Genomic DNA, 13,601 nt, shown 5'->3' with positions numbered 1-13,601 from the left:
TGACTGCAGTGCTGAATTGCAATAAACCTTGTTACGGGTGACTCCTGATGTGGTTTCATGTTAGTTCCTAGCAGGGTTGAACTCCTTGAATTACTTACGGGAGTTACGGGAAAATGTGCACACACACCACAGTCATGAGTAATCTGAACACAGATTCTCTATGAAAGCCTGTTTCTGCCTCAGAGTAAAAAAAGTCACAATAATAAGAAACAAACTTTAAAATGTGAGATTTTTCAGTTGTGAGAAATAAATTTGCAATTACAAGAGAAAGTAGCAAATGTGAGATTTAAAGTCACAAATATGAGATATATAGCTAAATAAATGGACAATTGTGTAATATTCAAAGTTGCAATTATTGGAAATAAAGTCACAATTACAAGACAAAGTATAAACTGTAAGGTTAAAAGTAACAATTATGAGAAATAAGGGTGCAGTCATGAAAAATAGTCACAATGTGAGATATAAAGTGCCAATTGTAGCTGTGAGACAAAGTCTAAGAAATAAAGTTGCAAGACAAACGACTGTTTATAAATTATAAATTATAAATTATTCATAATTATGAGATATGACAAATGTGTGGTATGAAATTGCAATTAAGGGAAATAAAATTATGAAATAGTCACATTGTGAGATATAAAGTGCCAATTTTAAAGTTGCAATCATGAAATTATGAGAAAAAGTCACCATTAAGAGAAATAAACTTGCAACTGTGAGACATTCTCGCATTTATGAAAAATAAAGCCGTAATTACAAGATGAAGTAGCAACTGTGGGAGTTAGTCAAAATTACAAGATATATGTGAGAAATTAAATTAGTTCACTTTAAAATGAAAATTACCCCAAGCTTGACTCACCCTCAAGCCATCATAAGTGTATATGACTTTCTTCTTTCTGATGAACACAATCAGAGTTATATTAATAAATATCCTGATGCATCCGAGCTTCATAATGAATATGAAGCTCAAGAAAGTTCATCCATCCATAATAAACTTACCCCACACAAGTCCTGGGGGTTAATAAAGGCCTTCTGAAGTGAAGCGATGCATTTGTGTAAGAAAAATATCCATATTTAACAAGTTATAAAGTAAAATATCTAGCTTCCGCCAGACCGCCTTCCGTATTGAACTTACGAAGAAAGTGTAAAACTCTTGCATATTGAACTTACGAAAAAAATTGTAATTTCAATATGGAAGGCGGTCTGGCAAAAGCTAGATATTTTACTTTATAACTTGTTAAATATGGATTTTTTTCTTACACAAATGCACCGCTTCGCTTCAGAAGGACTTTATTAACCCCCAGAGCCGTGTGGAGTACGTTTATGATGGATGGATGCACTTTCTTCAGCTTCATACTCATTGGTCCCATTCACTGCCATTATAAAGCTTGGATGCGTCAGGATATTTATTAACATAACTCTGACTGTATTCATCAGAAAGTAGAAAATCATATTCACTTAGGATGGCTTGAGGGAGAGTTAATCTTGGGATAATTTTAATTTTAAAGTGAACTAATCCTTTAAGTCACAATTATGGGAAATTGGTAGCCAGGTACAAGGAAGAAGAAGATGATCAGGATATAAGTTCAAAATGCAGAGTTTAATAAACATCCAGCAGGTAGTACAGACAAGTGCTAACGTAAATGAGACCGGACAAACACTGAGTGAAGTTGAGGAACTAATATACACATGTGGTTAACTAAAAGACGAACAGCTGATGATGATTAGTGTCCATGGAAACTGATGAGTGGCGGGAAAATTTAAATAAAGGAATACAGGTGATGAATGAAAACAAACAAGAGTCCATGAAAACTAAACTAAGAAACTAAGTAGCAACTGTGAAAATAAAAGACAATTATTAGAAAAAGTTACACTGTGAGATATAAAGTGCTGTGTGTAATATATAAAATTATAAGAGGAAAAAGTAGCAATTACGAGTCCAAATAAAGTCCAAATTACCTCTTTTTTACTTGAGGCAGAAACAGGCTTCTGTAGATTAATGTTATTTTTCAGTAATAGAAAAAGATTACAGTTTGATGAACTCAAGCTGTAAATCTCAGCTGAGTTGGATTAGTAGTAACAAGCTATCATTCCTTTATTATTATGATGTTAGGAAAGGAGTGAAAGGCACACCGAATAAAATGACATTGACAGTCAGTGCATTCATAAACAAACGAGTCAGTCATATGCAGTGAACGTCCAGTAGATGGCACTAAGAGTCTGATCACGATAGCCTTCCCGCACATAATGACTAATGGTCATCAGGCCTCTGTCTGATTACCCAATAAAAGTTCTCACTCATGCTGAGGAGTCCAAGACTTGACAAGACCAGATTCTTCATCTCCTCTTCTCATTTTAGACACATGGACAGTTTCTTTTTTTGTCCCAGTAAAATCTGAGAATAACAGCAAGTGCCTTCACAATGGAGCACAGCATATCCTGAAGCGAGCAATTGCAAAACTTTATTGCAAAGAGGAGGACTGGGTCTTTTTTGAGGAACTACAAACCCCATAAATACCTGGATGCTCACAGCTTTGGTGTAGGAGGGTCTTTCTGCCGAATGTCTCCATTTGGCGCTTTAATCTCTGGTTCATTTGGACTGGTTTTAGGGGTCTTGGGTTTCTGTTGATCCCTTCTCAAGTGTCTCCTTTGACGTCTCCTTTTAGGCCTATCTTTAGAAGCTGGGTCCGTTTCTGGTACATCCAGCAAGGGGTCCAGATGAATCTTCCCACTCACTGCATCTGAGGACTCGTCAATATACGCAAGATTTTCCCCAAAGTAATCCAATGGCTGAGAGATGACGGGATCTTTGGGCGAGTCTTGGGGCTTTTCCTCTTTCTCTAATTCTTTTCCTCCACCACCGCCCTCTCCTCCTGGGACCCGTTCCGTCTCGGTCACCTCCGATTCTGACTCAGAGCTGCCTTCCGACTCATCCGATGAACCCGAGTAGGAGCCGGATTCTGATACGTTCTCATCTCTCCCGTCCTCTCCGGCTCCACCCTGACTGCCATTGTGTCTGTTACGCCTGTGACGCCGCTTTCGCCTGCTGCGCTTGAAAGGATCTTCGAGTTTTCCGGGTATACGGAAATCCACAGACATGTTCTGGATGTTCTGAGTCCAGTCTGAGGCGTGTGCTCTTAACTCTTCCATCTGAGAGCAGAAAGTAGGGCAGGAGAAATGGAAAGGCTTGAGAGTTATGGAGAGATTTGTATGTCACCAGGAGCAGAATGATTGAAATTTGATACAGATTTTAGGTTAATAGGAGTTGTGGAGATGAATTACAGGTGTGATGGAAAATGTATGGAAGGTTATCATGAAGATAGAAGGGACGGGAATTGAGAGATAAATTAATAATCCCATTTGAGTTGCAGTGCTGTGTTTGACCAGGGATTTTGACCAGGCACTGCCCTAAACTGCACAAGACATTTGGTTATAAAAAATTAATTTTACATCATGATTTAATCATAGGCCTACCTCAGCTCGGGTTTTTTTGGTAAGAACCAGAATCCAGTTCCCAATCATGGAAAGAATGGACACAAAGTAGGCCAAACCAAACAAAACCCAAAACCACACCAGAGGCTTGTACCAATGATGTTCACCTGCTTCGCCATCACCTGATGGACAAGAAATGTACAGAATACATAAAGATCAAGTCATTTGTTCAAATTAAAAGGATAGTTCACCAGAAAATGAAACTTATCTAATTATTTCATCACCTTCATGTGGTCCCAAACCTGTTTGACTAGTTCTTCTGTGGAACACAAAAGAAAATATTTTGTCCATATTATGACAATCAATGGGACTTTCAAGCTTCAAGATGGACATAAAGGTAGTGTTAAATTATTTATTTTAAGTTTGAACTTAATTATTTTTTGGAGTTTGAACGTTTTGGGTGCTATTAAATTTCATACTAAAAGTCAAGTTGAAATATTTTTTGAAATATCTTATTTTGTGTTCTGCATAAGTAAGAAAGTCTTGCAGGTTTGGAATGCCATGAGGGTGAGTAAATGATAACAGAATTTTCATTTTGGATGGACTATCTTTTACATGTGTTTCTTGTTAAATAAAGGTAAGATGTTTAGCATTGCAAGTTGTCACTTTGGAGTTTCAGTTCTGCCATTTGAAATCCATATCAAAATGTCCTGTTAAATAATGCAGTCAATGGTGGATTTTAACCATTGATAGAATAATCAAGCCATTAAACACCCACCTCAAGATGACTGCAATGGTTAGATTTTGTCATGTTTCGTGGAAGAACGTGCCATGGTTAAATGAGGGTTAACGTCTTAAACAAGAAGTCAAGAGACAAGACAGTTGCTTACAGGTGTAAATCTTATTTCTCTTTGAGTCGGTCACTCTCAACATCACGTTGGAGAAGACAGATGAATTGGGAATCTTGTCAGAAAGATCAATCTACTTCGAGTGTAAACTAAACAAGCCATGTGGGTATAAATGAGCAGCGGGTGTAAGCACTTATCAGGTTTTCACTGAAGAGCTGAGCAGGTGACCTGGCACCCCAGCGGTGGTACGGCATCTGTGGTGACGGGAAGTGATGTGATGTCTCCGTTCCCTTCTTCAGGGAACTAGGGTTACATATGTAACCCTGTCACTCTCAACTGAAAGGCGACGTCGAATTGGGAATCCCTACCAAAGCGCCACTGATGCTGGCCCTTCCAGTAAGCCTCCTGATCCCTCTGTGCCTTTGGGAGATGGGACAGGGCTTAGGCATAGAAGGCGATCACTGCCCACTCAGTGAACTTGGATAAAACTGGGAAAGCATGCCCTTTCTAGGAAAAGGAACGCTGTGGAGGCTACATCCTCCACAGGAGGTTCTAATTTGATAATACACATACGGACTAACCCCGTAGGGCTGTACTGCATATGGAAGTCTCTGAGGTGGCTCTCACACAGATTCGGAGGACTACAACTGGCAGAGACGGCAGAGCAGACTCTGCCAAGGGAAAGACACAGGCTTCCGATTAGGAGCTATACCGTGGACAATACACATATATGATCCCCTCAGGGTCACTACATATGGGCACCCATCCTAACACCGGCTTTCAAGAATACATCGAGTGAAGGCCTGGCGCTGGACAATCTGCCACATCCGGCTGCTGAGAGTGATGGAGGAACTCACAGGGTTTGCCCTCTGGAGCAATATAAAGTGCACATTAAGGCACAGCAAGCCGACACTAGGCCGGGGCCTCTCAGTGCCTCTACGCGTTTGAGGTGAGAACACAGGAGGATACCGGCTCAAAACGAACCCTATAGAACGGATGTGTTATGTGTCACCCAGCCTTTCCCTTCTGCTGGCCTCCGTAACAGACAAAGAGCTGGTCTGAGGTCTTGAAGCATTGAGTTCAGTCCATGTACAGATGCAGAGTGCGGACGGGACAGAGCAAAGCTAGGGCTGGGTCTGCCTCCTCCGGGGACAGCACTTGCAGGTTCACCACCTGGTCCCTAAAGGGAGTGGTAGGAACCTTGGGCACGTAGCCGGGCCGAGGTCTCAGTGTTAGGAGAGGCTGGTCTGGGATACGGGGGAATTTAGAAACCGAGTTTTTTGGCATCCTTCATGTCTGCCAGACACAGCCAGAGATGGCACTCCTGGACCACCTAAGTGGACGTTGCACATCCCAATGCCTGAGAAACCAATCATCCAATCTTGAGGGCTCAGGACACAGTGGAGGATTCAACATTAGCCTGATCCTCTCGGCGGCCCGGACAAGCATGGGCATGAACTCAGGGTCTGACTCGGACAACGCTACTGTTCCCGAAGGAGGCAACGCAGCTGAATCATCATCCCCTGTGAGATTAGTCTCACTCTCCGATGCATCAATCGACATCTGATCATCGAGGGGAGTGCCGAAGGATAGACCGACGACCAGATGTCGATCAGACCTCATTGAAGTTGCCCTCACTCACTAGCCGTGAAAACAGCTGTTTTTTGAAATGCTCTGGAGATCCCAACCACAGCTGAAGTGCTGTCACACCAACATGAACAAAGAGGCTTCTTCCTGAAGAACTGGCTCAAAGAATAACTCTTGTAGATTGCAGAGCAGAAAGCAGTTGAATCGCGCAGCTTAAAAGTGAAAAGCTGACCTGCGCTTGCACCTGATGCACATTTAATACCCATGTGACTAGGCATGGCTGTCAGATGCAAATATCACATACCAATGTGCATTTGCTCGTTTAGTTTTTACTCAAAGTAGATTGGTCTCTCTGGCGAGATTCCCAATTTGTTTGTCTTCTCCAACATGACGTCTCCATTCCCTCATTCAGGGAACAAGGGTTACATATGCAACCGAGATGTTTCATTCAGTTTGATCTCAAAATGAAATGCAAACTACTTATTAAACTGTTGCAAAGCATCAAATGAGGAACCATTACATGGAAAACAAGTGAGGAAATGTTTCAGGATTTCATCCAGTGGTACCTGCAACATAGTCTCCAAAGCCCACTGTTGTGAGGGTGATGACCACAAAGTAGGCTGATTCTAGCAGAGACCAATCTTCAACCTTCTGGAAGACTAAAATTGGCACAAGGATGAAGAGAACACAGCCCAGCAGGATGGAGAGCAAAGCGGTGATGACACGGACAATAGTTGGGCTCACCTTCCACTTCTGAATGGAGAAGATAAAGAAGACTGAAGAAAAATGTCCTGAGAATCTTGAAATTGTGACAAAGAGCCAGGAATGTGTATGGAAGCCTATCACTGTTTCTTGTAATCCTTTCTTATTCTGAACTTTATTTTTTACTCTGAAGTGGAAATGTGACATGTTTGTCATGTTGGCTGAAAATGTTTTTAATCTAAATCCAAATGTTCAATGCTTTTAAAGGTCCCGTTCTTCGTGATCCCATGTTTCAAACTTTAGTTAGTGTGTAATGTTGTTGTTAGAGTATAAATAAAATCTGTAAAATTTTAAAGCTCAAAGTTCAATGCCAAGCGAGATATTTTATTTAACAGAAGTCGCCTACATCGAATGGCCAGTTTGGACTACATCCCTCTACTTCCTTCTTTAATGACGTCACTAAAACAGTTTTTTGACTAACCTCCACCCACAGGAATACACAAAAAAAGGGGCGTGGTCTTGTTGCGCTCCCACGGAGAAGAGCAAGAGTTGCGTTTGTAGAGTGTTTGTGTCGCCATGTCGTCGAAACGCTGTTATTTTCATCCCGCAGTCCAATTACCTTTGTTTGTCCTTCCCAGGGACGCTGTACTTAGAGATCAATGGTTACAATTTATGTTTAACTCGTTTCCCCGAAAATTATAATCCACATGTAAAACTATGTGCAGCACACGTTATGGTAAGAGGCGTGACCTTTCCGGGCAAGGTGCGCTCAGAGCCATCTCTATGGCTCTGGGTGCGCTAAGCTGCTGTCGAATCACAACACAGGAACCGCTGGCACAATCAGAACTCGTTACGTATTTCTGAAGGAGGGACTTCATAGAACAAGGAAGTCATCAGCCCGTTTTTATGACAGTGGAAACAGCGGTAAACAGATAAGTAAATTATGTGAAAAATACTGTGTTTTTTTACACGCGAAACATGAACACATGTTATATTGCACACTATAAACACAATCAATCAAAGCTTCAAAAAACCACGAAAAACGGGACCTTTAAACTAAATCAATTCTTTGTCTTCATGCTATGTCTCCCAAGTCATTCAGCAAACTATTTTTTTTTTCTGTAAATGTTAACAATTGTCCAGTGAGATTATGTTTGTATTCATCATCATTTACCCATAAAAGAGCTTCAACTTTAGCAATGGCATTCCTCAGCGACGTCCCCAGATGGTCTCCAGCGGCACCCAACAGAAATCCAAACAAGGGAATGCCCACCAGTGTATACCAGATACAGAAGAACTGACCCCACGATGTCTTTGGAGAGATGTTCCCATAACCTGGACCACAGACAAACACTTGCTGTGATCTGATGTCAGATATATTTAGACATTTCACAGTGCCAATGATCCCCAGAATGCAGAGGCCAGGCCAGGCTTTGACTTAAACATGCAGGTGTGTTCAGCATGAGATGTGGCAATCCCATACCGATGGTGGTGATAATGGTGCCACAGAAGAAGAAAGCGCTGGCCAGGTCCCAACTGGTGCTGAATGTGGCATTGGTGGAATTGTTGGGGTCAATTCCAACACTGATAGCCTTTGCCACTATCTGTATAGAAACAGTGTAGAGAAAAGAGATTAGACATTAAACGCTGGATGATGTTGTTTTAACTTAATAATACATGATACAAGCCAATTTTGCAAGGTAAAATGACAGTTTTCTTAAAGTTAATATTTACTTCAAGTGCTGTTCGATAATGAAAATAATCAACAATGAATTTCATTATCAAATAATCAGGTCTGTGTGTTGTGCATGGAGAACTCCATCAGAGACGTAATTTTACAGTAGTGAAACACATTTCTATAGAAATTTCTGCTGCGGGAAAAGTGCAAGTTGTCAAAAGCAGGACAGAAGTTGAAATGAAACTATAAAACGCTTCAATGCTTTCATGTTAGTTGTCCTGTCAGGTTTGTGTTTTGTGCTTGAGCACATAATAGTTGCACATAATAATATATATGCTTGTTCTGACAATGTCCATTCAATTTACAGTCCATTAAATTTTTGTTCTAAACCTGTATTAATTTCTTTCTTCTGCTGAACACAAAAAAAGATATTGAAGAATATGACTTCCGTGGTATTTTTCCTCCATACTCTACAAGTCAATTGGTTACCCATATTCTTCAAAATATTTTCTTTTGTGTTCAGCAGAAGAAAGAAATTCATACAGGTTTGGAACAACTTGAGGGTGAGTAAATGATGACAGAATTTTCATTTCTAGGTGAACTATCCCTTTCATAACAAAAAAGACAAACGGACAAAGCGAAATGATGTTGGCTAATAACGTTGCAATAAAAAATATCAATATTTTTGGGTGTTAAAATTAGGTTTTAAATTAGGTTTTTAAATTGCCAATAAATAACAGTGATTTAAACTTCTATCCAGTGTTCTCTTCCAAATGAGAACACTGGATAGGTAACCATAACATTTGTTTTTCTTTTTCTTTTCTTTTTTTTTTTTAAAATCTGATTAATTGAAGTAGCTAATTATTGACCAAATTAATTGATTAAAGAAATGTCAGTTTCAACAATACTTACCACTATCAGGTTCTCTAGGCGCTCAGGATCTACACATGTGTAGTTGCCCAGAAACTCTTGACGGGTGGTTTGCAACTGGACATGGTGGCTTTCCTCATACGGGGCCTCCAGGGCATTGAACACCAAAGCCCCCATCACTAAGTACAGGAGCACCCCAGTGAGGACAAAAAAAAGGGTGGTGGAATGCATAGCTGAACGTCTGCTGGAGTCTGTTTGTTTTTTGTCCTTTCCACTTCTGGTGCTTTACCTCCTGGGGACGAGACTGCAGTGCAAAACCAGTCGAACCCATTAAAGAAAGTCGCAATCACTTCACAGTGAAAGCTTAAGTGTGACCACAAAACAACTTTACAGAGGATTTTGCTCTAACCCATTAAAGCTGCAATATTGAAAGTCTACTACTTTCACAATTTTATGCAAAGAAAACGTTCAATCACAAACCTGTCCTTTTCCTCCTACTTTTTCCGGCTTGTCCAGCTCCGTCTGTGGCAATTGCTAAGTATAGAGTCTCTGGATACGTATCCACATGGAAACCCCTCGTCCTCGTGAACTGATTGAGGGGACACTGAGGGCAAGTTTTCAGAAATATAAATGAAAATCAGTAATATATATATATATATATATACACAACCGAATTCCAGAATGTGGGGACGTTTTTTAAATTTGAATAAAATGAAAACTAAAAGACTTTCAAATCACATGAGCCAATATTTTATTCACAATAGAACATAGATAACATAACAAATGTTTAAATGGAGAAATTTTACTCTTTTATGCACTAAATGAGCTCATTTCAAATCTGATGCCCAGACGTCTTCACACTGTTTTGAAAAGAAGAGGAGATGCTAAACCATGGTAAACATGACCTCGTCCCAACTATTTTGAGACCTGTAGCAGGCATCAAACTTGAAATGAGCTCATTTTGTGCATAAAACTGTAAAATTTCTCAGTTTAAGTGAAAACTTTTAGTTTTCATTTTATTCAAATTTAAAAAACGTCCCAAGATTTCTGGAATTCGGGTTGTATATATATTTAAAACAACTGTTTTTTTACATTTTCTTTTATTGGAGTATATTTTAAAATGCGATTTATTCTTGTGATGGCAAAGCTGAATTATTATCAATGTTGAAAATGTTGTACTGTTTAATCTTTTTGTGGAAACTAATACATTGTATATCATTCTTTGACAGAAATAGATTTGGTCACTACAGATTTGAAATAGAAATAGTAACATTCTAAATGTCTTTATTGTCACTTTTGATCAATTGAATGCATACTTGCTGAATGACCCCAAACTTTTGAATATACATATTTTATAAACCATACATGAATTGTAAAAGTCTATTTTAAGGTCCTTTTGCTGATTTAATGAAACGACTTTGACGGCACGCTGTCAAGACATAAAACACAAAGCCCTGGTGCCCAATGTGAAGCTGCTCTGAATACTTGTCTAACTTTAAACAAATGTATTTTTGGCTTTTGGTGGACAGTTATACTGACAGCAATCACACTGAGGGCCAGGTGGCTCCCGTCATGTCACAGAAGTTGCACCTTCACGGCCAACAAAACTCATAAAACAAAACATATCTGTCTTCTGTGTTACTGAACTGAATAGCAGCACCATACCATTAACCAGCTGTTATGCAAACCAAACCTAATAAACAAGACATAGAGGTGAATTTGGGACACGAGGACAGAACGATTCGCTCTCAGAACAATTCTAAAGATGATTCTTGTCAGTACGGAAGATGAGCTCAACGATATGCCGAATCAAATTACAGAAAGTGAGAGCAAGAAGCACTTTAGAGTCTGTGAAGGCCGTGTAAGTTGTGGATAAAAGATTATGTGAAGGAAAAGTATCATGAATAAGAATTACAGCTTAGCAGTTATTGATTATTAGGTAACACTTTAGAATACTATTCCGTCATTAATAAATAACTACACGGGAACAAATAAGTAATGCAATATTAACAACACTATTAACCAACAAGGAACTCTGATTACTGAATTAGTATGTAATAGTCGAATGTGGTAGTTCACTATTAGCTAATCAATAACTACTATTTTTTATACCTCCCAGAGGACTACTAACTACTATATACAGGTTCATAATTTACATGAATAATGCATTGCGTATAATAAATTCTAAAGTGAAGGTCATGGTAACCCACTAGTAATGACATAAGTATTACCAAATACAAGTATTGGATAGTATGCATTACTAAATAATATGTGGATAGTATGTGTTACTACATCCTTCAGAAGGAACTACTACTTGTTTGGATAGTGAAAAGCATGATAACTCCCTAGTAATGACTGACGTAATTGACTCCCTAGTAATAAATTCCTTCCAATGGATTTATTTTATATTTTATAATATATATTACAAAATGTAAAAACACTTGTGTTTTTACTTCCCCCTACCTGGCATTTATTAAAAATAAAGTTCAAAGTTTCAGTTAATTCAAATATACCTTAACAGCTATTGCAAAAACATGATGATACTGAAATTTAACTCTTAATTTGAAGGACATAATTCACATCTTCTAATTTAACTTTTATTTTATAGTATCAAGAGATATTTGTAATGATATACGCTGTGGCTTATATTGAGGACAGTATTTATGTTTACGAGTGTACGGCTAACTTCTCATGTGCATGCAAATGTGTATGTGTGTGAGATCTGAGAAGCTTCAAATGTCAGAAGGCCGAAATGTCTGTGGGAGTTATTGAGTTTAGAGTTTGATTTGGAGCACTGGAGGATCTGCTGACTGCGTAGTTGCAAGCTCACTATAAAAAGTGCTCTGGTGAACCAGCAAATATACAGACATTCAGGCAATTAGATCTATGAATTAATCAAACCAAAGGCAATCTCCCCAAAATATAGCCTATATCTAATTACACCCCCATGCAAGTCGATTTCACAGTACAGTACATTGTGTATAACTTCCAATTACTGTTATATAATTTGCTTGTTGGTAGAGGCATGCGTAATTTTAAAAATCAGTTTTGTGAGAACATGATGTTGTAACACACATCTTTATAGTTATACAGTCCATTTGGTTTGACTCAGTACACTAAACTTATAACTTAATAGCTGAATTTTTATGCACAATAATTCAAAATGTATGCAAAACACATTAGTGAATAAATAACCCACCAGGATGTAATGTGGCAGCAACGTTTGCTCACATTAGCACTAAAATTACAGAATGAATCAAGAACAGATTCTTACACACAAGCTCTCAAGCCCATCTCCCACCTCAGAGCAGACGGTCCGGCATGTCCAGAGAACTGCAGCCGCAAACTGCAGGATTCCTTCCAGAGGGTGTGTAAATGTGTGTGTGTGTGTGATGGAGAGAGACTGTTGCTGAGTGTCCAAGAATGAAAAGGTACTCAATCAGACAGAGGCTGAGCTGAGAGACTGAGTGTACACGAGACTGCCAGCATGTTTGTGGGGTTAGGAGGGTTTGTGTGTGTGTGTGGGAGAGGGTGGGATCAGCAGAGCAGGGAAGGGCTATACTACAGTAAAGGATGGAGAAAGAGAGAGAGGAAATAAAGAAAGAAAAAGGGAAAGGGTGGGGTCGATGCAGAGATTCTGAGCTTGATCAGCTAATTGGTCTTTCCCTTTGGATCATTTGCTTCCTGGCCCGGTTTATCCCAGTTTAATGGAGGGGTTCCGTTCAGAAGGAAGGTTTACTTTCTACTCGGAAATGCCGTTGAGGGGACAAAATATGTGCATAAACAAAACAAAGCAAAACAAACAAAACAAAAATTACTTGTGACAAAACATTCAAATAGGTGATCCTTCTAGATGATTGTTTGGAAACACTTTACGATAAGGTTTAATAGATTAACATTAGTTTATGTAATAGTATATTACTGTTTATTATTTATAATCATATTCATTCATTTATATTAAAGGTCCCGTTCTTCGTGATCCCATGTTTCAAACTTTAGTTAGTGTGTAATGTTGTTGTTGTTAGAGTATAAATAAAATCTGTAAAATTTTAAAGCTCAAAGTTCAATGCCAAGCGAGATATTTTATTTAACAGAAGTCGCCTACATCGAACGGCCAGTTTGGACTACATCCCTCTACTTCCTTCTTTAATGACGTCACTAAAACAGTTTTTTGACTAACCTCCGCCCACAGGAATACACAAGAGTTGCGTTTGTAGAGTGTGTTTGTCGCCATGTCGTCGAAACGCTGTTATTTTCATCCCGCAGTCCAATCACCAGGTCTGATTCCGGCTCAAATTGATAGGGTAAAATTATGAATTATGAACACATGTTATATTGCACACTATAAACACAATCAAAGCTTCAAAAAACCACGAAAAACGGGACCTTTAACCCAACTAGAACGCGGTTTGAAAAACAAACATGAATAACTTATACTGTGTGTGTATATGTACAGTGCTGGGTAGATTACTTACAAATGACAATATAAT

General features: G+C 39.0%; 1 protein-coding gene across 2 annotated transcripts; it reads right to left on the bottom strand.

Moving 5' to 3' along the window:
• Positions 1–1,575: 1,575 nt before the first annotated feature.
• LOC125253054 (potassium channel subfamily K member 4) lies at positions 1,576–12,625 on the bottom strand. 2 transcript variants are annotated; one of them, XM_048166798.1, is made up of 8 exons: positions 12,386–12,625; positions 9,592–9,715; positions 9,154–9,415; positions 8,047–8,167; positions 7,738–7,898; positions 6,428–6,614; positions 3,469–3,608; positions 1,576–3,144 (listed from the first exon to the last, which is right to left on the bottom strand). In XM_048166798.1, the coding sequence occupies exons 3-8, from the start codon at positions 9,340–9,342 to the stop codon at positions 2,521–2,523; spliced, it is 1,422 nt and encodes a 473-aa protein (XP_048022755.1). In that variant the 5' UTR covers positions 9,343–9,415; positions 9,592–9,715; positions 12,386–12,625; the 3' UTR covers positions 1,576–2,520. The 2 variants fall into 2 exon arrangements, with proteins under 2 accessions (XP_048022755.1, XP_048022756.1); XM_048166799.1 differs by having other exon boundaries at positions 12,413–12,625.
• Positions 12,626–13,601: the final 976 nt, after the last annotated feature.

This window comes from Megalobrama amblycephala, linkage group LG18 (assembly GCF_018812025.1).
Source record: "Megalobrama amblycephala isolate DHTTF-2021 linkage group LG18, ASM1881202v1, whole genome shotgun sequence".
Lineage (NCBI taxonomy): Eukaryota > Metazoa > Chordata > Actinopteri > Cypriniformes > Xenocyprididae > Megalobrama > Megalobrama amblycephala.
This window is presented reverse-complemented; position numbering and strand designations above follow the sequence as displayed.

Excerpts from the sequence above, each read along its gene's own strand:
- LOC125253054 (XM_048166798.1), bottom strand. The coding sequence starts at position 9,342 with ATGCATTCCACCACCCTTTTTTTTGTCCTCACTGGGGTGCTCCTGTAC. Across the intron at positions 7,899-8,046 it reads CACCATTATCACCACCATCG|GTTATGGGAACATCTCTCCA; the intron begins GTATGGGATTGC and ends TCTGTGGTCCAG. Across the intron at positions 6,615-7,737 it reads AAGTTGAAGCTCTTTTATGG|AAGTGGAAGGTGAGCCCAAC; the intron begins GTAAATGATGAT and ends TTCTCCATTCAG.